The 25,540-nt window shown below is 43.6% G+C and overlaps 1 protein-coding gene across 1 annotated transcript in view; it reads right to left on the bottom strand.

Annotated features, from left to right (window-relative positions):
• GRID2 (glutamate ionotropic receptor delta type subunit 2) overlaps window positions 1-25,540 on the bottom strand; it is an 873,695-nt gene that overhangs the window by 247,166 nt on the left and 600,989 nt on the right. Inside the window, 4 exon segments of the mRNA XM_029076869.1 lie at window positions 980-1,099; window positions 6,408-6,569; window positions 11,576-11,749; window positions 20,956-21,009. Coding sequence (XP_028932702.1) covers window positions 980-1,099; window positions 6,408-6,569; window positions 11,576-11,749; window positions 20,956-21,009 — 510 coding nt within the window.

Below are 25,540 nucleotides of genomic sequence, written 5' to 3' on the forward strand. Positions count from 1 at the left end.
AAACCAGCAGAGAGCACACTGGTAAATTCAATGTTGAACACCCATTGGTTCTAAGCATTTTAACGGACTATGTTAACCGTACAGAAAATACATCTTTAATCAGAATTCCAGCCTGGAGAGAAGCCACTGTTTTAGTGGCTTTTATAATAATAACAAGAAGAACTTTGGTATTTGTTAAGCACTTAATATGTGACAAGCAATGTTCTAAGCACTGGGGTAGATATAAGGTAATCAGGTTGTCCCATGTGGGGCTCACAGTCTTAATCCCCATTTTACAGATACAGAGAAGTTAACTGGCTTGTCCAAAGTCACACAGCAGACAAGTGGCAGAGCCAGGATTAGAACCCATGTCCTCTGACTTCCAAGCCCGTGCTCTTTCCACTAAGTCATGTGAAATTTCAGTGAGAAAATGTGTGTCCCAACAGTTCATGTAACACTTTTAGCCAGCTCTTACATAAGAGAGGTACAAGCATTGGACAAGAGTTTATTTCTTCCAAACAATCTTCCTCTTATCCCAAGACAAAAAGATGAAATTCCTCAATTCAGAGTGGATTTTCTCTCTCAGAGTATGAGAATTATATTCATCAACCTGGGGTCTCACAGGGTGTTAGCAGCAGCTGGGGCTCTAACACCCAGTGTAAGCTTTGCCATTTTGAAAACGAGAGATTACAGAAGTTCATGACAAACCATTTTCTAGCTTTCTCCCGGGATGACAGTAGGTTTTGCATTTCTCTTTCCAAACTGAATCGCTAATAAAAAAAAAATAAAGCTTTCTCAAAGCTGGGACTCAGAGCAATTAAAATCCCAAAGGCACTGAAATGTTGCAATATTGTCTATCTACTTTCTTCTGTGCTGTTTACCTCACTCATTATGATTTATCATGAACTTTCTCTTTAGAAATGGAGTAACAAAGACAGGAAAAGAGCAATCTGGGAGTTGAATAATTGAAAGAAAATATCACCGACGCGTCTGGTCTCACCTTGCGGACGCCTCTGCCAAGATCTTCGCCATAGTTGGTCCCAAGAATTTCAAAGTGGACGTTGGGATTTCCCCCATGCTCTCCGAACTCCAGGTCACCAGTTAGACCACTCACACCACCCTGAGGACCAGAGAAGAACCATGATAAAGTTAAGGAGAAGGAACTGAGATTTTCCTCACCTACAGTTACTGGCCAATCATCTCTTGATGTGGTCAGTTCTCGAGTTCCTCAAGATTTAAGAGGCCTCTACCTGCCACAAATAAACAATAGTATCTGCGTGCTTACTATGTACAAAGCACTGTATTAAGCACATGATCCAATGGAGGTCAAAGATTAGAAAGGAGTGAAAGAAAACTGAGCGGTTTCCAAGACACAACCCCATTCACGAATTCTGCCCTGGGAAGTTTGGACAACAACATGATTCGTGGAGTCCTTCACTGAGATTGAATCAATTGACAGCAAAACCCTTTTCCAGTAAGGACTGTTGAAAGTCTTGGAACTCATTTATCAGTTATTCATATTTAATGAGCATTTACTGTGGGAAGAGCACTGCACCAAGTCCTTGGGAGAGTAACAGAGTTGGAAGACATATTCCATGCCCAAAGGGAGCTTTCAGTCATTTGGGAGATGAACTTTGTAATCCAGATTACTTCCTGAGGTCCCTTCCCTTTGACTTCTAGATCTCTAAAACCCTGAAAAGCCCAGGAATGCCAACCAGGCAGCATGGTGTAGTGAATAGAGCACAGGCCTGGGAGTCAGAAGGTCATGGGTATGAATCCTGACTCTTTCACCTGTCTGTGTGACCTTGGGCAAGTCATTTCACTTCTCTGGGCTTCAGTTACCTCATCTATACAATGGGGATTGAGATTGTGAGCCCCACGTGGGAGAGAGACTGTGTGTCCAACCTACTTTGCTTGTACTCACCCCAGCACTCAGTACAGTGCCCGGCACATAGTAAGTGCTTAACGGATACCATAATTATTATCACATGTGACTCTGGAAGGCTCCTGTTTCTCTTTAGTGTGAAAAACTTTAAGTTCCAGGATTTCAACCTTTCAGTTCTATCTCAGGATACTAACTCAGTCCTCTAGACGGTATACTCATGGACAGGGAATATGGCAACTCATTTTGTTGTACCATACCCTCCCAAGTGTTTAGGAGAGTACACGGTTCAGGGTCACACAGCAGACAAGTGCTCTGTACACAGTAAGCACTCCATACATACCACTGATTAATACTTCAAAGGGGCTTCAGAGCTTCCAGGTTGAAGCCCACTGCTTCAGAAAAGATATGTTTCGCTGATGTACAGAACCAAGCAATCAACAGGCAGAGCAAGTGCATCATACAGATGACCAGGAAAAAGTCAAAACCTCAATACTGGCTCAGTAGATGCGCTACTGGTGAGCCTAGAGAATTACTAAAGCCAAATTATGCAAGCCAATCTCTTGTGAGACAGCTTCAGGAGAGAAGGAAGGATCTAGTTATGTGGGTGGGATTTGAATCCCTTGGTGTCAGAACCATTTGGAGCGTGGCTCATGGGTTATAATCCTGGCTCTGCCACTTGTCAGCTGTGTGACTTTAGGCAACTCACTTCACTTCTCTGTGCCTCAGTTACCTCATCTGTAAAATGGGGATTAAGACTGGGAGCCCCACATGGGACAACCTGACCACCTCATATCCCCCCAGCGCCTAGAACAATGCTTTGCACAAAATAAGCACTTAACAAATACCATTATCATTATTATTACAGTGGATTCACCTGTAGTCATCTGCCTCTGAGGCCCAGATTCAATTAATTAACCTAGAGATCTTACCACATTGGGAATTCTCCTTCTTTCACTGGCTGCTAATTCTAACAAAAACAGCAACAGAGGGTAATGGTAGATTCTCCCTAAAATGACTCCCTGGGAACATTTCCAGATACTTGAGACAACAGCCTTCTTCCTTTGCCATAGGCACTGAGCAACCCCAGTAGCTAGAAATACTGGAAAATGTTGGAAGACCTTTCCCTCTGGCAATACCATGAGGAACGCCTAAAGGAGACTGCTAAATCAACAGAGAGGTCAGGCCTTTAGCTGGGAGAAGCAGCCTAGCCTGGGAGTCAGGAGACTGGGGATACAAATACAAGGGATGGGAAGTCAGTTGGCTTCTCTGTCTCAGCTGCACAGTGGGGATTAAATATTAGCACTTCCTCCCACTTAAACTCTGAGTTCTATGTGGGGCAAAGGCTGTGTTTGTTCTGTTTATATTGTATCTACCCCTGTATTTAGCATAGTGCTTGGCACACAGTAAGCACTAAAATATCACGATTACTATGGGTACCACAATAGCACCTGTCATTATTATTATTAGTAGTAGTATTATAATTAGTATTCCTTGGTCTAGGGTGTCTCCGCCCCAAGAAGTGCTGCCTGGAATGAAAAGAAAGCCAGATAAATCTGTAATTAGAGTTGAGATTTGGGTGATATGAGTTTTAGTTTCATGCTGGTTTTTGATCTTCTAACATTCTGTGCCTTGGTTTCCCATTTGTAAAATGGGGCACACAGTCACTTTGAAGGATGGGAAGGTGCTTCAGAGCTCAAATCCATAATGGCTAGCATCCCTCTGAAATAATGGGAAATGGATTGCTCCACATTTCACTGTGGCCTTTTTAGGGTGTTTAGAATTCACTCCAGTGCAATAAAAAGTTGAGAGAAGAACAAAACCTTATTCAGGGTGCACTTATGTTAGGGAAAACCTTCCTTTTCCGGGGAATTATTTTCATTTCTGGAAAAGATGCCTTGGAAACATCCTTCCCTATGCCTTTATGGATGTCAACCTGGCTGTGATTTCCTCCCCATTCTCCCCATAGGAGCTCCTCACCCACCTCCCCATGCTGTTATGGGTTTTTCTGAGGTAAGTGCCAGACATCGAATCTTGTGCTCCTCTGACCCGGCTGAACTGTGTTCCTCCCAGTCCTGTGGTCTCCCTCCCCCAGGATCTCCTCCCGTGCCCGGCAAGCACCACAGGCAGATGGAGCTGCCGGTCCTGGCACCACTGTAGGCTAAGAATGGCCCGAGGAAAGGGGCAGCCCAGACCCTCTCCTCTGCCAGGGCTCTGCCAGACCCTCAACAGGACTGACAACCCCTGGCTTCCCATCAAAGCCATTCCGTCCAGATGTGAGGTGTGCCAGGAGGAAGCCAAGGCCCAGCTGCCAAGATGCACATTTTCCATTTCGGAAAACCCTTCCATCATGTCCATTCGTCACGGACCCAGCCGGTGCCTGCTCCTTTGGCTGTGGTTGATTGGCCCTGGCTTTGCCTGGTGCACTGATTTCCTGGATTGACTATTGATCTTCAGGCAATAAGAGGAAGGGAGAGGGGGAAGAGAGTAGGTGTGTGAATGAGTTGATGGGAGAAAGAGGAGTGAAAAAAGGCAACAGAGTGCTGATAAGGAGGGCAGAGTGAGAGAGAGAAAAGAGGAAAGAGAAGAGAGTAGAGGATCCAGGGTTGATGTGGTGACTCTACATCTCAATGGGAATTGAGATTCAACTAAGTGGGACCAAAGTAGTTCCAACAGCTAATCAGTGTGCAACTACAAACCAAAAGTCTGAAACGTGTATGGGGAATGAAACTGTAAGAAAATGGATAGATTTGAATTTAGGAATATAGGGCAGAATTGAAGATTTGGCATGGAAGTTACACAAATGACCTTGGAATTCGGGTAGTTATATGTTTCCAAGAAGCCATTCAGAAGAAATAGAGGCTTATTTTCAGAAAAAAAACATGAGCAGATGCAAGTTTCTGTAACATAGGAGAATTGTTAAATCTCTCAAGGAAGCAAAAGTATGATGTAGTTATTCTGAAGAGCAAATGTTGAAGACCTCATAATAAATAGGTCAGAAATGGGAGCAGAAGGCAGCTTCCATAAACCCTTGACACAGTAAACTGTCATCTGTAAGCCTTAGACATACAGCAGATAGCATTGAGGATTAGCAATGCTGCATTATAAGTGGTTTTCATTGGTGTTTGCCTTATGCAAATGAGTTTTTTAATGGCATTTCGTGAGCACTGACTTTGAGCTAGGGAGTGTACTAAGTTGCTGGGGTAGATACTGGATAATCAGATAGGACATAGCCTCTGACCCACATAGGAATCACAGACTAAGTTGGAGGGAGGAGGATTTAATCTCCATTTTACAGATCATTTTACAGATGAGGCAACTGAGGCACAGAGAAGTTAAGTGATTTTCCCAGGGTCACCCAGCAGGTAAATGACAGAGCTGGGCTTTGAACTCACATCACCTATTTCCCAGGCCTGTGCTCTTTCCACTAGGTCATGTTGCTTCTCCATTTCACCTAGAGAAAACTGGGGTTGCTATCTCTAGACTGTAAGCCCATGTGGGCAGGAATCATCTCTAGTGCTATATTGCAATTTCAAAGCGCTTAGTACAGTGCTCTGCACACAGTAAGCGCTCAATAAATACAATTGAATGAGCAAATGAATTCCTTAGTTCTCTCCACTCATTGGCAGGGAACCTTTGCTGAGAATTCCTTATCTCCTCAGTCACCTCAGTGGAAGAAGGTTGGGGGCACTTGGTGGGGTAGGAGCCCTCAGACGTCTTGGTGAATTACTGCAATGAAATTTGGTCTACAACCATTGGGCATGCTGGAAGGTAATTGGAATTTACCTTTGCCGGGAAGATAATTGGGATTTACTTTTGCCAGGGAATAATAATAATAATAATGATATATGCACCGGCAGTGGGAATGGGGCAGTTTTTAAGATGGGAAGAGGAATCCAGGTCAAGTCTGATTCTTCAGGACTTCATTCCTATAGAACTAGGAAGGCTCTGCAGAGCCCTAATGCTCTCCAGAGCCTTCCTGGGACAGAGATGGGCTCTTGCTATTAGGACCCTGATGCAATCTGCATGTGTGTCCTGGTTTTCTCAAAGTTCGATCTCTAGGAAAGGACCTGAAAGCAGTTTGGGATTGATGTGGGGGAGGTAATTCCAGATTTCTGAAGTGGGGTTATTTTTTACTTCTAGCTAGGATAAAGATTTTGTGGGAGAGAGGAGGCAAAGAGTAAATAATCATGGTTTGAAATCATTTGGAAGACTTGTGAGATGCTCAACAATCAGGCTGGTTCCTGAAGAACAGAAATGCCTAGTAATAATCAGCATCATAACAGTAATAATAATAATAATGGTATCTGTTAAACAGTTAATGTATGCCAAACACTGGAATAGATACAGGATAATTGGACTGGACACGATTTCTTTCCCACAGTCTAAGCAAGGGGGAAAACAGGCACAATCTCCATTTTACAGATGAAGAACCTGAAGCAATGTGAAGTTAAATGACTTGCTCAAGGTCACCCAGTAGGCGAGTGGCAGAGCCGGGATTAGAACCCAGGTCTAAGTGCCTGACTGCCGTGAGAAAGAGTGTTACCTTCTTGATGGTGTCCAGCATGGACCGTCCTCCTTGCCATGGTTTGGAGCTCTTGCGGATGCAGGTCAAGCTAGCCATGCTATGCCATTTCCGGTCCTCCAGCTTCTTGTGGAAAGCATTGGCCAGCAGAAGCACTGTGTCGTAGATGTAGAGGTTGGAAATCTGCAAAACATGAGAAATAGAACTGTAGATTCTGAAACACCCACTGTCGACTAAAGTAGAATTCACAATGGCCTCAGCTGCGGCTAAGGGGTTTGAAGTTGGAGAGGTTTACTTTGAGAAGCAGCATACTTTGAAAAGAGCGGTTTGAGAAGTGTAGTGGATAGACCACGGGCCTGGGAGTCAGAAGGTCATGGGTTCTAATCCCATCTCCACCACTTGTTTGATGTTTGACCTTGGGCAAGTCAATTCACATCTCTGAGCCTCAGTTACCTCATCTGTAAACTGAGGATTGAGACTGTGAGCCTCACAGGGGACAAAGACTGTGTCCAACTCAATTTGCTCGCATCTACCCCAGCGCTTAGTACAGTGCCTGGCACATAGTAAGTGCTTAGCAAATATCATTATTATTATTATTTTCTAATTTTTTTCCACTCAGGCTTTCAGAAGAAGAGACACAGAGGAAGGGTAGAGAGGTGGAGAGGTTAAATTGAGTGTCTCATAGAGAAAGCACTGCATATTTCATTTGAAAGCACACTCAAATAGCCCAAGGGCCCACGGCTTAAAAACCAGAAGGGCGAGTTGAATGATCTTTTTTTCCAAATAGGCCAGGGTGGGTCAAATTTACATTTCAGACACTTGGGAAGAGCAGTTTCAGTCCAAGTTATGAAGCTAAAATGATGATTAAAAACAGGGAATTAAGTGTGTGTGTGTGTGCATGTATTTGTGTGCGTATGCATGTATTTGCTCAGTGGGGGGGTGAGGTACGACAGGGGAGGTGCACTGGTGGGATGGGGTGGTGGGTGGACAGGGCAGAGCCGGGTTTGGAACCCTGCTGCACTGATCCACATGTGGGGCCGCTCTGCTCAGCAGTCCTCAAAAATCCTCAGGAAGTGATGCTGGAATCCAGCATAAAGGAATAGGTCATGAATGGAATCCAGGTCAATTGACTCAACAGGACCAGACATTTTTCTCCTCCTGCAGAGTAAGGGTTGTTGTGAGTCTATTTTGACTGCCATCTCATTTGCAGATATACTCAGACCCTGCCGGAACCTGCGCTATAGCTGTTGTCAACATTCCCCTCCTGAGACCCAGATTGTCCAAAGTGGATGAAAATCCTCCACTTAGGAGCCCTGCACCACGGCTGGATGTGGGAGGCCACCGTGAGTGCATTAGCAGGTCAATCGGTGGCAATCTTACTCGGGGCATTTTTTTCTCCATTTTTCCTTTCCTGGTTTCAAGGCCGCTGCTCCTCAGGCCACAGATGGGGCAGCCATTTCTGAATCAGCGGCATCATTTTCAGCAGAGTGAGGTGGTATCCTCTTAGCTGTAAACTCCTTGAGGGCAGGGATCATATCCAATTACTCTCTTGTACTCTCCCAAGTCTTTAGTACAGGGTTTTTCACATAAGGAGTGCTAAATAAACTACCACTGATTGAGGGGTGCCCAGGGAGATAGGCCAAAGGGCACCCTTTAGGTCAAATGCACTCCAGTTTATTACATTCCCAGTTCTTCACTACTGCAGGGTAATTTTCTGTCCTTTCCAGGGTAACAATACTGCTTCGTAAACATACATATAGACACGGAACACTATTTTGCATCAGTGTATACCACAGTTTTCTCGTACTATTATTTTTATATTTGTTAAAATATTGCTTACTATGTATCAAGCACTGCTGTAAGTGCTGGGAAGATACAATTTAATCAGTTCGGATTGGATTGAAAAATGGGGATTAAGACTGTGAGCCCCATGTGGGCAGGGACTGTAACCAACCTGATTATCTTCTATCTACCCCAGTGCTCGGTTCAGTGCCTGGCCCGTAGTAAGGACTTAACAAATGCCACAGTTATTATTATTAGTTGGATAATGTCCCTGTCCCACAAGGGGCTCTTTAAGTAGAAGGGAGAAGAGCTATTGAATCCCATTTTACAGCTGAGAAAACTGAGACAAAGAGAAGTTACTTCCCCAAGGTCACACGGCATCCAACTGACAGAGCCAGAATTAGAACCAAGGTCCTCTGACTCCCAGGGCTGTGCTCTTTCACTAGGCCATGTTGCTTCTTTGTCAAGTGGCCTCCAGTTTGACATTGAACTAAATTTCCCTCCAGAGATTTCCTTGATCACTTTCCCTTTTATCTATTTAGTCTTTACTAGCCCTCCTGGAGTTTGAGAGGTTGGCAAGAATTCTCTTTCTAAATAGGACTTTCATTGGCCTAGGGCTCGATTTGTTTATCAGGAGAAGAATCTTTGGTATCCTTCCTCTCTCCCTCCCCTTCTTATTCTTCTTCCACAAACAAGCAGGAAATGCAAACACCGAAAATGGTTTCCCTTCACAGCCATGTTCACGTTGGCTGTGTCCGGGGAAGGTGCCAGCATAGGCCCCTGGGTATTATCTCATCACCTCGTTGGGCTGGATTATGTTTGCTTTTGCCAATCCCGGGGAGAAACTATCTTGACAACCCTGTGGGATGCCAGGGATATGGCACAACAATCCACATATCTATTCTAGACTGCTTAAGCCTTGACATCGTGGCTTGAGAGAAATAGGGAACTTGTATAACTGAAAGAGATTCATTTTAAGATGTCGTATCCTGGGTCCCTCCCGTATTCTTTGCAGGTGATCTGTAGTCGGTGGGGATGTGTGCCCGTCAAAGGGCAGGGACTGTCTCTATCTGTTACTGATTTGTACATTCCAAGTGCTTAGTACAGTGCTCTGCACATATTAAGCGCTCAATAAATGCTATTGAATGAATGAATAAGATGAGGAAAGGAAGGAAGACTGATACGCTTGGCTTTAGATGGTAGGCCAGGTAATTGCTCTCCCCAGGGTGGCATGTGGCTGGGCCTCCTGGATCATTCAAAATGTCTGCCATTCATGCCCAGCGTGCCCACAATTCATCTCTGATGTTGTGCATGCACAGAGGTCTTGTTTCAGGATGCTCCTCTCTCCCTTTCTCCTAAAATAAGCAGTGTCTCTGCTATCAGGTTTGTTTGTTTGAAAATGATTGTTCCTTTATTCAGCTGGGTGTTGGGGAGGTCAATGGGGTAGGGCAATAGCCAAAGAAAGGGGAAGCAGGAGAGGCATAGAGGGTAGGAGCCAGAGGCATAGGTGTTCTGGGAGCTGGGCATGGAAAGCCTGGCTTAGGACTCATCCCTATCCACCTCACTGCAGCCCAGGTACTGACTCCTGGCTGTTCCCTGAGCGGGAGGACAGGCAATGAATCCCCATTTTCCAAATGAGGAAAGTGAGACACAGAGAAGTTGTGACTTGCCCAAGATCACAAGCCCCAGAGCCAAGATTAGAACCCAGGTCCTGTGACACCCAGGCCTGTGCTCTTTCCAGTAAACCATGTTTTCCTTTAGGCTGTAAGCTCTTTATGGTCAGGGAATGTGTCTGTTATATTGTACTCTCCCAGTGCTCTGCATGCAGTAAGGGCTCAGTAAATATAACTGGCTGACTATCTGTCATCTATGCCCCTTCAGTGCCCCACCGGGTGAAGGTTGAAGACCATTGCTTCGATGCTGCTGGTTCGATTATCTTCAAGGAAAGACTTCATTGTTTGTGATCCTGTATTGTCGCTTGACGCTCCAGTATTTTACCCAAGTGACACTTGAATTATAGGTCCTGTCCCTTCCCCACACATTTATAGGTTCTGAGCCCCCTGTGGGCCAGAGACATTGTTTGATTCCTTATTCTCATACCTTTCTTCACCACTTACTACAGAGCTTATCACAAAGTAAGCACTAGATAATCAGAAGAATAACTGCCTTCTGCTCTATCTCTGAATTATGGAGTTCATGGTAGGTCCAGGACTCACTGTCATTAATGAAAGTAGGTTTAAGGGTATGACTGCTTTGAATACCTTTAGTTTTGTCTGCAGCTTGATGCATTACATGCTAGGACACACTTGCTTTCTTCCTTCTGTTTTCTACCTCAATCAATCATATTTTTGAGCATTTATCACGTGCAGAGCACTGTGCTAAGCGCTTGGGAGAAGTAAAATATAACAGAATTGGTAGACATGGTCCCTATCTCCTTGTCTAATCTTACATTATCATTCCCAGACATCAGTGGCACCATACCATTATCTTAGCAGGGATCTCTAAGGTTTAAAGACTAATATCTATGATTGGCAATATGTACTAAGGAATATGTGGATAAGTGACAACTCTCTCATCTACTATAAATTATACTTGTATTCCCTTTTACTTAGACTGTGAGCCCTACGTGGGACAGGAACTGTATCCAACCCGATTAGCTTGTATCTCCCCCAGCGCTTAGAACAGTGAGTGGCACACAGTAAGCACCTAAAAAGTACCATAATCATTTTTATAGTTTATTTATAGTTCTATAACAAAAGGTGAGAATAAGGCAGTCAGATTAATTATGCAGAAACTCTAATTAATGTAATGTTCAATCAATCAGCAGTATATATATTGATTGAATACTGTGTGCAGAGCACTGTACTAAATGCTTGAGAGAGGATAATAGATTAGTAGACAGGAACCTCATCCTTAGAGAAGGAGAATGTCCTAAGTGGATAAATAGATCGTGACCCTGGTAGTCAGAAAGATCTGAATTCTAATCCCAGCTTTGCCACTTGTCCGCTGTGTGGCCTTGGGCAAGTCACTTTACTTTTCTGTATTTCAGTTACCTCATCTGTAAAATGGAGATTAAGCCCTATGTGGGACAGGGCCTGTGTCCAACCCAATTATCTGTGAGCCTCACGTGGGACAACTTGAGTACCCTGTATCTACCCCAGCACTTAGAACAGTGCTCGGCACATAGTAAGCGCTTAACAAATACCAACATTATTGTTATTAATTATCATGTATCTATCCCAGTGCTTAATACAGTGCTTAGTACTTGCCACAGAGTAAGCACTTAACAAATACACCAATTATTATTCTTACAACCTAGCGGGGAAGATAGATGTTTAAGAGCAGATAAAGATGGGCAGTTAAAAACTGCCAGCAAACATGGTACCCAGGACTTATAGTAAGCATACCTCCATGTTCTGGGAGAAAGGATCCTTGGGGTCACACAGTGATGAAGATATTCGATGATTGCCACGGAAGCATCGTTGACTTATATTCTGAGGTACTGGAAATGTCTGGCGAATAATCGTTAGCCTTCCAATGGACCTTCTCACTAGCTCCTGGACATCAGCATCATTTATTTCCTGGTAGGAAAGGATAGAGGATTTAGAAGTATTTTAATTCAGCAATGACAATTCTAAGTCATTAAAGAAAAACAGTATAGACGAAGCAAGGGTCACTCTTATGTTGTCATATTAATGCAGGGTAATAATGTGTGCAAATTCCAGGGCTAGATGGTGAGTAAAATAGTTGATTCACTTAGAATGGTTCATGGTATTCTGCCTGTGCCACCCAGATCTCTGAAGAATTCAAGAAATTATTGCAATTTCATCAGGACTATATGTTCTTCTCTAGTACATTGTCTCTCATCTGAGAAAAGCATTATTTGGAGCAAAAGAAATAAAGAATTGAATAGGAGTACAGGAGAGTAGATCAGAAATTAATGCTGTGAGGTGTTTTAACACTTTCAAAAGATACCATGTAGTGTAAAATGATGCTATTTTTTCCATATACAATGACTCAAGAATTTTAAAGTTGTTAAAAGTCAAACAAATCAAGAGGTCAAGAGCTCACATTGGTTTCAATTTGCTCCTTGTAGCTGCGGGACTTCAGAAGCAGTGGTCAGTTGGAAAATGTCCCTCCCACCTCCTCTAGCCACTCCTATTTGGTTTAGAAAATTGTTCCTTCAGGACGTCTGTCTCTCTCTGTACACCTGTGAGGCTTCACATCACTACCTTGCCCACTCCCTTGGAATAGGATTGGGCTAATCTATCTTCACTTATCGGTACAGATTAGAATTACATTTGCTTTTCTGTGAAGAAAATCCTACTTTCACCTCTCATTTAATGTCTTTAAAGTCATTTTCAAATTTTTAAGCAGTCTAAATTAGAAGTGCTTGACATGAAATCGAAGGCAAAATGGCAGCGAACCCAGCCTTATGGGAAGTTTGGAAGCTTAAATCTCAAGTTCTGCCAATGGTTTGAATGTTCTGATTTCTGCCAGCAATAGGTGAGGAAGTCATGAGAGACAAAAATAATAACAAACCCTTCGCCCGATGTAATTACAACAGGTCTGTTTGGAAATGATTAGTCTCATAGCTCACCTCCAAGGGAGATGGGTTTCTGGACTAGCTTTTACCTTTTTCGAACCCTTGACCTGTTTGGGGCTAGGACATCTTTAGCCTCAGTAGAGTTTACTGGGATCCAAAGAACAGAATCTCCAAGAAGTAAGAGGCTTCAGTTTTTTGCTACAGTGAGAGTGCCTCAGGTTTAAAATAAAATCTTGTGATAGGAAAACTGGCAGCTAAGGTTCCACCCGATCATTTTTCCTACTAGGGCTATCAAAGAACATGCTCACAGAGTGTGTTTACATTTCCATTTTCTGTGATTCTGTTAAACATCTTGTCTTTCTTAGAGTATGCCATGCCTTTAGTATCCATCCGTTATTTATGCTTTTTATGCAATATAGATTTTCTGCAAGCAAAATAACACCTGGCATCAGCTGTGTCCAGTGTAATAGCTTGTATTTCTGGTCGATCAATCCTTAATGTACCGTGGATAATGTTTTTTTCAGCTTTAAATGGCAGTCTTTTCATTTAGCCTGTAACATTTCACTAGCAGTAAAGAAGAAGTTGCTTCTCTGGCAAAATACAGGTCATTTTTTTAAAAATCTATGTGCACTATAATCACAAAGGAGAGTGAAAAAGAAGCTTATTAATACTGTCCAAAGCCATACCTTTGACTAGAATGCTTACAAGAAAGGTCAATAATGATAGTCAACATGTAATTGGCTCTTTGTTGCATATCTTGACTAATCTTGTTCTCAGACGTTTTCTTTCGGAAAGCAAGGTGGCCATATTCCCATTGCATAAGCCTAGCTGTATCTGTAAGTTGTTGCAGTGCAAACGTTATTTGGTCAAATCGTGCAATATTCTTGGTCCCACTGCAACCCTTCCTTGCATTGTAATTACAATTGCCTCATTTTACTACATTTTGCTATTGCTACATTTCACACGTATCAAGTACTGATAAATGGTGACGATAGGGTGTCAAGCTCCACATCAAGTTGAAGTTTGACGAGGCTGTGGTGGCGTTCAACTTACTCTCTGAAGGTGAGACCTGGACCCAGTGCAGGAAACATATTTCACTCCGGGAACAGTTTCACCAGTGTCGTCTTTGAACCACACTCGACATCTCATGACAGGGCAGGATTCCCAGTAATAATAATAATGATGGCATTTGTTAAGTGCTTACTATGTGCCAGGCACTGTACTAAGTGCTGAGGTGGATACAAGCATATCGAGCTGGACAAAGTCCCTATCCCATGTGGAGCTCACAGTCTCAATCCCCATTTTTCAGATGAGGTAACTGAGGCCCAGAGAAGTGAAATGACTTGCCCAAGGTCACACCGGGATCAGAATCTTCTGACTCCTTCTGACTCCTAGGCCTATGCTCTTTCTACTAGGCCATGCTGCTTCTCACAAAGTCCTGGAATGCAGTCAGCTCACCAGCATTAAGACAGTGCTCTCAGTAACACAGCTCCAGCGGTTGAAATGTGTGAGGGTAATGGACAACAGGATATCCAAGTAGCTTCTCTATGGGGAACTAAAAAGCGACCATGTAAGCTGGGAGAGCAAAATGAACAATTTAAGGACCCAGCCCAGTATAGTATAAAATCTAAGTAGTAGTTGCCTAGGTTAAATAGGTTATGCAACTATGCAATATAGTGGACTGTTGTGAGATCTCAGGTGCAAATGAATCTATTTGTGAGGTCATCTTCTCAGAACCAGATTTCCTTCAGATTATTTGTCCATCAATTAGCCTTTTGTTGATCCTGAGACATGTTTTATAATCAGCTGTGGGTCTTTATTTTATTTTTTATTTTTGTGTCGGTATGTATGTCTGTGTGCACTTTCAGAACTCAGTTGCCAGCATGGTGAAGTTGGTGATCCAAGGACGTTTGTTGATGCCCTCAGCCTGTTGGTCTGAAAGAGTTTCCCTGAGGATTAGAAATGCAATCCAACTCCAGTTTCTTGAGATCCAGTTGCATAGAAGCAAAAAATGACTTGAATAGAACTGGACCTAGTACCCAGCTCCACTTCATTCTGTCTGGATTGGGGTAAGAATCTAATGAGGCCTCTCCAATCATGCCATATCCAGTCATATCCTCTTGGAGTAGAATGTGGATCTTGATTGACTTCTCTATGGACTGTAAACTCTTTGTGGACAGGATTCGTGTCTACCAACTGTATCACAGTCTCTCGAGCACTTAGTACAGTGTTCTGCACATTTTATAAATCTTATTAATTGATCAACTGATTCTCAGCCCAGCCAGAGAGGTTCAGAAGTTCCAGAACCAACATCTACTGAGATTGGCGAGTGCTTTTGTAAGATCTACAAACATTGGATAGAGGCCTTGAGGCTACTGTCTACATTTCTTGCCCGCAGTGGGGAGTGTGAAATAATGATATAAGAGAACGCACTTGTCCTAGCTTTTTATTACAAGCCACACAGCAAGGCAAATTTGGCTGCCCTGGTCTAGATCTTGAATGCTGTCAAGAGGGCTTCCTCATATTCATTAAATGAGAAATGGGATTGGTTATTATGATTGATGTTTGGCACATCCACTGGGCAGGAGTAGGCCAGTGGATTTTTCTTTCCAAGCCCATGTGCCTAGTGATTTTTCTCCCTGTTTCAGTCACTGGCTTTATGTGCAGTGAAATCTCCCCTGAGAATCAGCTTGCCTGCATCAGGACTGCAGTCATGAGTCTGTTTAGATTCTTAAAGAATCTTTCTCCTAATTTGTGTCGTCCCAGTTGAGGCACATGAACTGACGATTGGAGCCTAGAGCTTTGGTTTAATAGGTAATGGAGGGTCATGAGTTGCTCATTAAAACCTCTGGGCAGATTAGAAAGCTTGAAACAAGTGGTTGTCTGATTGAGGAACCCACGCCTGTGAGCCTTTCTCCAGGCGAGGGGAAACTTTCCAAAAAGCAGAAAATTTAGCACCATCTTCTGCCTGCTGCACTTCCACAGAAAGTCTTGCTTCACTCAGTACCAAAATATCGATTGTATATCTGGCTAACACATGTGCAACAAATATTATTCTCCTTATCTTATGGCTGCTGTTCTCATCTACACATAAAGGGCTGATGTTCAATCAATCAATCACATGTATTTAGTGCTTACCGTGTGCAGAACACTAAGTGCTTGGAAGATACAATATAACAGACACAATCCCTGCCCACAATGAATTTACATCTAGAGAGGGAGGCAGATAGTAATATAAAAAAAAAATTACAGATATGTACTTAAGTGCTGTGGGGCTGAAGGGGTGGTGAATAAAGGGAACAAATCAGGGAGACACAGAAAGGAATGGGATAAAAGGAAATGAGGGCTTAGTCAGGGAAAGCCTCTTGGTGGAGGTGTGCTTTCCCTTTATTCACCACCACCACCAGTCCCACTACTCTTATGTGCATCTCTGTAATTTAATATATTAATGTCTGTCTCCCTGTCTAGACTGAAGCTCGTGGGGCGGAAATGTGTCATATTGTTGTACTGTACTCTCCCAAACAGTAATAATAATAATAGTTATGGTATTTGTTAAATGCTTACTCTGTTCCAGATAGTGTACTAAGCTCTGGGGCAGATACAAGCAAATGGGGTTAGACACGGTCCCTTTCCCGGGGGGACTCACCAGACTGATTTTCTATTTTACAGATGAGGTAACTGAGGCACAGAGAAGTGAAGTGGCTTGCCCAAGGCCACACAACAGATAAGTGGCAGAGCCCGGATTAGAATCCATGACCTTCTGACTCCCAGGTCCGTGCTTGGCCACTACGTCACGCTGCTTACTCCGCACATAGGAGGCACTCGATAAATATGATCGATTGATTGATTGATTGAGCCATCTGCATTATCTCATCCAGTCTCCCCATGGATAGGGGCACACACTGTGAGTTGGCGCCATGCTTCAGGCTTCAGTCTGTGGCCAAGAAGCAGAATAAGTCTGGGCAACCTCTTCAACAACAGACACCACTGTACCCTCCTTCATTTGGTAGGCCTTTGCTAGAGATGGCACACACTACTGTGTGTGCAGCGTGGCTTAGTGGAAGAGCAGGGGCTTGGGAGTCAGAGGTTGTGGGTTCTAATCTCGGCTCTGCCACTTGTCTGCTGTGTGACCTTGGGGAGGTCACTTCACTTCTATGGGCCTCAGTTACCTTATCTGTAAAACTGGAGTATAAAAAATATGAGCCCCACGTGGGACAATCTGATTACCCTGTATCTACCCCAGCGCTTAGAACAGTGTTCAGCACCTAGTAAGTGCTTAACAAATACCATAATTATTATTATTGTTCCCTTGCAGTGCATGCAGCATAGTGGAACTGGAAGAATCCAGAGAGTTTACAAGTGATGGTCGTTGGAGGAAATGGAAGAGCGAAATGAAGAAAATAGGGGGCCTGTTCACCACAATGCATGTTCTCCAGGAGGCACAGTCCTCAACCTCAGGATATGGGGGACCCAGGCCCAGTACCACAACAGAAAATTCTGAAGGAGCAATGGGGTCTCCCTCCCAATTTGGCCCCCAAACCGGGTACCATTTTCTTCTGGACTCTTCTCTCTTTTCCAGTCAGAAGTAACCTTCTCAATGCTTTCTGCACTTAATCTTAGGCGTCTATTACTCTGCACCACTTGTAAATATCTGCCTCTGCTAGAAATTCTACCTAAGGTCCAGATCATCTGCTTGAGGGCCCTGTAGGGGCAACATGTATACAGAGAGGACATTCTGTTTAGGAGCCTATCAGTGTTGGTACTGCGACTAACAAATGATTGATCACCTGGCCGTGCCTAGTTGTCTCATTTTTATAAAACTCTTAATGTAAAGCAAAACGCTATTGTTTGTTTCCAGATTTCCAAATCAATTTATGCCAAAATGTACAATGCTGACTTTGATGTACTGCCCTCTATAAAATAACTACCGTTGTAATAAAATTAAATAACTCTTCATAACTTACTTCAAAAGAAGCAAATGGAATAATAGCTACAGCCCAAAGAAAGCAGGTAGATTCATGTTCAGAGAGTCAAACAAATGCTCCTGGTAGGGTTTTTAGTTTCCCAACTATACCTGAGCCCAAGGGAAATAGGACAAGTACACTTAGCATTTGGTGGTCAGTGGCCGTTTAATACCCTTTTTATAATTCCTCTCAAACATGAGAAAAATGTGCATAATGACAAGTGGGTCCCATTTGTAAGATTTGTTTTACTTACTAACAAGAGGAGACTTCATGAGAATCAGATGGTTTTTGGCCCTGACTTCTAGGGACTGTCAAAATGATTATTGATATAGCAGTGTGTTTTTGAGATTATTAACAGCAGAGGGACCCCTCTCTATATCAATGAATACATCTACAGAAGAAGTCAATACAATTAGATGATAACGATTATTGTTATTGTCTAATAAAGATAGATAATGCCTGCAGCTCAGACTTGGCATATCTGAAACTGAACTTCCTAACTTCCCTCCTCCTCGCCGTTCCATCTCTGTCGATAACCCCATCATCCCTGCCCGAGAAGCCCGCAACCTTGTAGCCGCCTTGACTCCCCACTGCTTTTCAGCTCTCATATTCACTCCCCTGATAAACCCTGACAATTTCTTCCTCTAAAATATTTCCCACATCCACCTCTTTTCACCCAAATTGCCAACGCTCCGGCAATTAAATCACAGTTTGACTAATGGTCTCTCTTCACTGGTCTTCCTGCTGTTGGGCTGGGGTAATGAACATGGTTCTGGGGATCAGGATCCCCGGCCCTGCAAGTATATTAATTATTAATATATATTATATCAATGCCTGTCTCCCCTCTAGACTGTAAACTCGCTGTGAGCAGGGAATATATCTTTATATAGTGTAATCTCTCAAGCGCTTAGTACAATACTCTGCACACAGTAAGTGTTCAATAAATAAAACTGAAGTAGGGGAATGCCTGCTGGGGCTAATCCCATTCACTCTTTAGTTGTGAGCTTTTGGGAAGGCCATGGACCACGTTTAATGTATTCTTCCCCAGTGCTTAATACAGTGCTCTGCACACAGATGATTGATTGATTGAATGAATGAAATAGGGCTAGCTAATATAACTACCAAAGATTGCAGTGGATCCCGAGGCACTCTGCCAATTATGGTTTATGGCACAGTATCAACGCTATGCTGAGGACACCCAAGTTGGAAATGGATCCTTCATGCACACAGCCTCTGTGTGTGCTTCACAACTTGCTGTACCCGCCTACCTACTTGTTCATTGCTTCTTCATGCCCCAAAGGGAACACAAATGGCAAGGACAAGAGAAGTGGAGTGGTATTGCACAAACTACTAAGGCTATGATCATTTCCTTCATACAGGTTTTTAGTCCTGAAGTCTCAGCATTGAGGTTTGTCAGTTGTTTTAGATGGGGATCCCATCATCATCAACATCATCATCCTTGTCCTCATCATCTCCCAGACCCTTCCCTCTTCTGACCACGCTTCATGCTGCTGTCCAGATCACCATCTTGCAATATGGCTCAGTCCACATCTCTTCCACTCCTCAAAAAGCTTCCAATCGCTGTCCATCTCCCTCCACATCAAATAAAAATTCCCTACCAAGGTTCACCCCTGTATCTTAATCTTATGTATTGGCTCTCTTCATCTACCAGTTCCCATGTCAAATGCTTACCTGCTCTCAAACTCACCTTTTATCTGGGTGCCACTCTTGGCTCTCCTGCCTGTGACCCCTTTCTCACCCTGATCCCTTCACCTGGGTCACCCTCCCTCCCTGGGATCTGGTTCTAGAGTTTCAGAGTCACTAGTTGTGTCAGTGTACTTGAGGCTGAAAACATATGGTGGCCATTTCTCTGACACTTGGAGGTAATTAGGAAAACAGAAATTGGCTCAGAAAAGGGTCTCAACATCAGAGGGGTATTTACCAAAACTCTGAGGTGGGTAAATACTGGGATCATGGCACTGATTTGCTCGTTCATTGTGGGCAAGGAATGTGCCTGTTATATTGCTGTGTGGTCCTCTCTCATGTTCTTAGTACAGTGCTCTGCATGCAGTAAGCGCTGAATAAATATGACTGATTTGGATCAAATCTATGTAAGCAAGTGATCGTCTTTTAGTAGCATGCTTTCTGGGCTCTAAAAATTCAAGTTTGCAACTCTCACTTTCTGATTTGTAAAAGGGAGACTGTGGGGCCTACTCTTCATCATAACAGACAAGGAACTGGAAAGGACCCCAAACTGGAAAAAAAACCAACCCACCCTAAAGTAACAAGGGAGCAGAGCAGATCTCCTAAAGTCAAAGCTGAAACATTAGTCCCTGCCTCTGAATATCTTCCATCATAGATACTCGGCAACATACTTTTGTTCGACAAGTAGGTGGTACAATAGAGCTGTGTTTTCTTGGCAAAGAAAACAGCATCTTCTTAGCATATTTTAATTTAAATAATAAAAATCAAATGACAAATCTTGTTTCCAGAAGGTGTGACAAATCCAAAACAGATTCACAAGCGCTTTGGATTTCTTCAAATGGCACGACAGTGCCTCGAGATTAATTTATCAACACAGGGCTAATGCAAAACAGGATCTACATTTGCAGTGGTAGATTGTATTTCCTAGACAATGTAGAAAACGCTTGACTACTGCAATAGGTTAAGGAAAGTTCATATTAGCACTCTTTGTATCTAGAGCTCCCTGCTCACTGACCCTTGGATTCTCATTCCCGGGCTTCTCTGCACAGCTCATTTGGAAGCTTTTCCTTTCTAATATCCCTTTCATTTCATCAACTGTTTTTGCAAAAAGCTCTCCCTGGATTTGACAAGTAGATAGATGCGTTTGTTCGTAGAGAGGACGGACTTCACTTTTCCGTTGATCCATATTCATACATTTCACTCCTTAATCCTAGTGCCCAGAAGGGGGAGTAGATAAAAGTTTTAGCTGCAACATTATAATATAAATGGAACCCAAGCCTTCCTCGGGGGAGGGTTCACTGGGCTCACAGAGAAACGCTGCGTTGTTGAAAAGGACAGGCTCCAAAGCCTGCAGCTCGGGCCAAGAAAAGAGCCTACGGATTCACAGCGGGAAGAGGCTTTCATTGGTTTTATTCCTAGGGAGCCCTTTATGGGAAACGTCAGCCTACTGCTGCTCGCAGCTTCCCCACAGCAGGCCGAGACTTCGCTCCCCATCCTGTTTCCTCTTGGCAAAATCAAGACCAGTCAAAACAATGTCAAAAAGCCCGAGACAATACGGTTTAGTTTCCGTTACCTCATTGATGATGATCCAGTGACAGTCAAAAGCCACTAAATTCGTCTCCACGACCTGGAATAGAAAACAAACCGACCATCAGACAACATCCTCCGAGAAGCTCCAACACAGCAGAATGGGTGGCCTCTTCGAAAGGAAGACGGTGGACCGGACCGTGGGATCGGAAATGGCCATCTCTGGTGCCTTTGAGGATGGCAGACCTTCCGCCAAGCTGAGCAGAAACACTTGTGGTTTTGTTTCTCTCGCTAATTCAATGTGGAACAGAATTCATAGATGGCATTAGCGAGGAAAGGCTTTAAGTGACTCATAAAAAATGGAGAGAATCATTTCCGAATCAACCCTGTTTGGAGGGACACAGGAGGGGAAGAGAGGTGAAGAGTCAGCTTTAAGCAGAAAGGATAGAAGATCAGACTGAACACTAAGGAGGACCCCACAGTATGGCAATCTTCTGGTAACCTCTGGGGTCGGGCGTAAACTGTGGCCCTCTCCAGCTGTCCGGTCAGAGTGGCTGAAATGCTGGGAGCTTTAGGCCTCAGAAACCCCTCCCCCATCCAATCAGACCACAGCATGGCCTAGGGGATAATAGCACAGTCCTGGGAGTCAGAAGGACTTGGATTCTAATATCAGCCCTGCCACTTGTCTGCTGTGTGAGCATGGGCAACTCATTTCATTTCTCTGTACCTCAGTTACTTCTTCTGTAGAATGGAGATTAAGACTGGGAGCCCTGTGAGACTGGGCTGATTAGCTCGTGTTCTAAGTGCTTAGAATAGTGCTTGATACATAGTAAGCACTTAACAAATGCCATCCTCATTATTATTATTATTATTATTATTATTAAGTGTGCTAAAGGCCTGGCATTGGTAAGGCAGCTGGAGCCCACCAGGTCCTCAAAACTGAGAGCCCCATTTCACTCCTGTTCAGAGGCATCAAATATATCTGATGATCATTAAAAGAAAAACACAAGACATATTGGGAGGATAGACTTTAGAGACTGCACCTCAATTTGTTCATTTTAATGTAACTTTGCTCAGTTCCTACCCTGGTGGACTCATATCCACCAGCAAAATAATGCATGGTCAAGTGTTTCAGGACTTACGTTTGTTCGCTGCAGATGTGAACATCACAACACATTAGACTGGAGAGTGGAAGAGACAAAAGCAAGGTGCTGAAATAGGAAGCTGTGCTTTCTGCCTCTGATCCAAAACTTCGGAAATCTTTGCCTCAACATAAACCATCTGATTTTCAAACCCTTCTCAGTCAAGCAAAGGTGATGGAGCTAAAGTTTGGTAACCTATAATAATGTTTGTATTTGTTAAGCGCTTACTATGTGCCAAGCACTGTTCTAAGCACTGGGGTAGATATGAGGTAATCAGGTTGTGCCACGTAGGGCTCAGTCTTCATCCCTATTTTACGGATGAGGTAACTGAGGCACAGAGAAGCTAAGTGACTTGCCCAGCTGACAAGCAGCGGAGCCGGGATTAAAACCCATTACCTCTGACTCCCACGCCCGGGCTCTTTCCACTGAGCCACGCTGCTTTTCATGGGACCCCTCGTCTGGAAACCATAATAGCATCTTCCCCAGAGGATTACAGTGGTGATCTAGAGTTTGGTAACCTAGGGAACCCCAATCTGGGTGGTTGTATCTAATAGCATCTTCCTTGTGGGCATCCTAAGGGTGGTCCTGAGCTCAGTAATCTATGGAAACCTCAACCTCAGTCTGGAAGCTAGACCAGCATCTCTTCCAGGGAATCTGGAGGTGATCAAGAACTTGGTAACCTAGGGAACACCAATCAGGAAGCTACAAGAGCATCTCCCCAAGAGATCTCAAGAAGGATCTGATATTAAGACAGACAAGAAGGACCAAGGGAAAATATCTCCTTTCCCTACATGGGGGAATTGGCTGAATGATGTTGAAGAAATGGAGAGGTAAGATGAGCAGTGGCAAGTGTTGACTAAGTGGGTGGTGGTGAATGCTGGGAGACCTGGTCCTGGAAAACATTTTAATACAAGAAATCCACTTAAGAGATGCTTCCCATTTTATCTTCCTTTTTTGGAGTCAACATTTCCAACTGGTCAGAATCATTAATTAATTTTCACTGCCCTCTCCAGCCCCTGGCACCACTGAGGGTTTTGAAAGGTCACGGGCTTCGCCTAGGTGCCTGGGGAAAAAAATTGCAAGGAGTTTGTCTTTCAGGGTGAATCAGTCAATTCCCTTTCTTTCTTTACATGGCATTTGCTAAGCACTTACTGTGTTCGACACTGTACTAAGCACTGGGGTAGTTACAAGTTAATCCAGTTGAACACAGTTCATATCCCATGTGGGACTTACAATTTTAAACCCCAATTCACAGAGGAGGTAACTGCGGCACAGAGAAGTTAAGTGACTGGCCCAAGGTCACAGGTCACCCAGCAGGCAAGTAGCAGAGTCAGAATTAGAACCCAAGTCTTCTGACTCCCAGGGCCGTGCTCTTTCCAATAGGCCATGCTGTTTCTCTCTTTCTTTTTCTTTTTGTTTGATTTGAAACCCGGTGACAACTGGTCTTTCTCTGCGATTCCACTTGGAGGCCGGTGTGGCAGGGGATTTTTCAATATTTCCATTTCATACAGTTATACTGTGGTAGAATCAATGCCATACCCTCAGAAGCTCTTGGGCCCAAGGGGAACTGCCCGATTGTTAAACATCTCCCTTCTTTCTACTCAACATGGCAGGAGCCAAGCCCCACTGCCACAGGAGTGAAGGTCAGGTTGAACCCCCTGCAACAACTGGTAGGGCATCAGGAAGGTCGGGGAGGTTTCTAGCCCAGAGTTATTTTCCTGGAGTCATTATGTGCCCAAGGACTCACCCCGCCAAGTAATATTTTCTTGATTGTGGTTCTCAAAGTCCCTTTCAATTTTAGCTGATGTCGGGAAATGCATAAAAATGAACAAATTGAATCTTCTTCTATCTGAAAAACCTAAATGAGCATGATTGAAATACTCCCAGTCGTTTCTCCAAAACTACAAAGTCGACTTTGATCACCATCTAATGAGCTCAAATTTACATCTTCTTGATTATGTTTTGACAAAAAAACTATTGACAAGGGTCACTTGCTCAACAGCCATAATTCCCTGGTCCTTCAGGAGAAGAGCATCAGAGGGGAAGAGCAGAGTTGGCTGTGCCTTGTTTTGCTACTGCCTTTCCAGAGTCATTTGGAAAAAGAAATAATTACATCTTTTCTAGAGAGAGAAATTAGATTACAACGGTGAATAAAAACAAGTAAAGATATCACCACCTTCCTTAACATTACATATCCTGGGATTGATGACCAAACTCCCATATATCACTGCCACGCATGTCATGGTACACAACTATGTGGAAGCTTTTATTGCTATAATATGCCCTTGAAGTTACTGTTTCCATTCATTATCTTAGGGAGAGTCTGCTGAGGGAGGAGAAGGAGTGTAATTCCTTCTGCTCAGGTTAGCCTCCCCATGCCCAGCCAGTGAGGTGGCAAAGGCATGGCCTAGTGGACAGAGCACAGACACGGGAGTCAGAAGGATCTGGGTTCTAATCCCGTCTCCACCCCTTGTCTGCTCTGAAACCTTGGACAAGTCATTTCCCTTCTCTGTGCCTCAGTTGCCTCATCTGTAATATGGAGATTAAGACCGTGACCCTCACGTGGGACATGGACTGCGTCCAATTTGATTAGCGTGTATCTACCCCAGCACTTAGTACAGTGCTTGGCACATAGTAAACATTTAACAAGTACTATTTATTAAAAATGAGAATAAAAAGAATTCAGGTCTGTTTCTACCTAATGATATTACTCCAGCTGGGCCTAAACAATATTACTCATTAAATGAAAATTTTCAATTTTATATTTTATCTTAGAGAAATTGGCCTGACAAAGCAGAGCAAGGGTAAGAGGATTTGGTGTGCTTAAACGACAATCAGAATTATCAGAGTTTGGGAATCCCCTGGGACTAGGCTACTTGGATAGCTTCTCCTCTCCTCAATAAGTTCCAGACCTACAAAGGGTCTTGAGTCCTTACACCTTGGCTGGTAGGTAGACTGGAATTAACCTTCCAGCCCATGGCTGGTCAAGAGTTCTCAGTACAGCCACCCTAAAAGTTTCCTGACCTGCATATGCTCTCATGTAGCAGTGTGGATGAAACAGCCTCCAAAAAGGAGGGTTGAGGCTTAGGTTTTTTCCTAGGAAGCAGAGTACACTGGAGGGACTGCAGAAACCGCAGAAAAATACTGTCAAGGCAGCCAGCTATTAGTACCAACAGACCATCTGTCACTAGATGGAACTTAAGAAACTTTGGAAAGCCTGGCCATTTATCACCGGCTCCTCCACCATTCTCTCAAATCTTTGGATGTGTTAATGGGAGTCAGTCTGAAGCAAATACATCTCTTCTATAACAGATAAATATGAGGAATCGTTCCTGCAGGTGCAGGTTGCCGCTTAGCTGACTAACAATGCAGACAATGCTGTTCTTTCCTCTTTCTCATGGCACCATTCAATGATATCTGTTCAAAATGTCCCATCCACCTTTACCAATGATCTGATTTCTTGGGGCAGGCAAGATGCCAAGGACTGCC

This window comes from Ornithorhynchus anatinus, chromosome 12 (assembly GCF_004115215.2).
Source record: "Ornithorhynchus anatinus isolate Pmale09 chromosome 12, mOrnAna1.pri.v4, whole genome shotgun sequence".
Lineage (NCBI taxonomy): Eukaryota > Metazoa > Chordata > Mammalia > Monotremata > Ornithorhynchidae > Ornithorhynchus > Ornithorhynchus anatinus.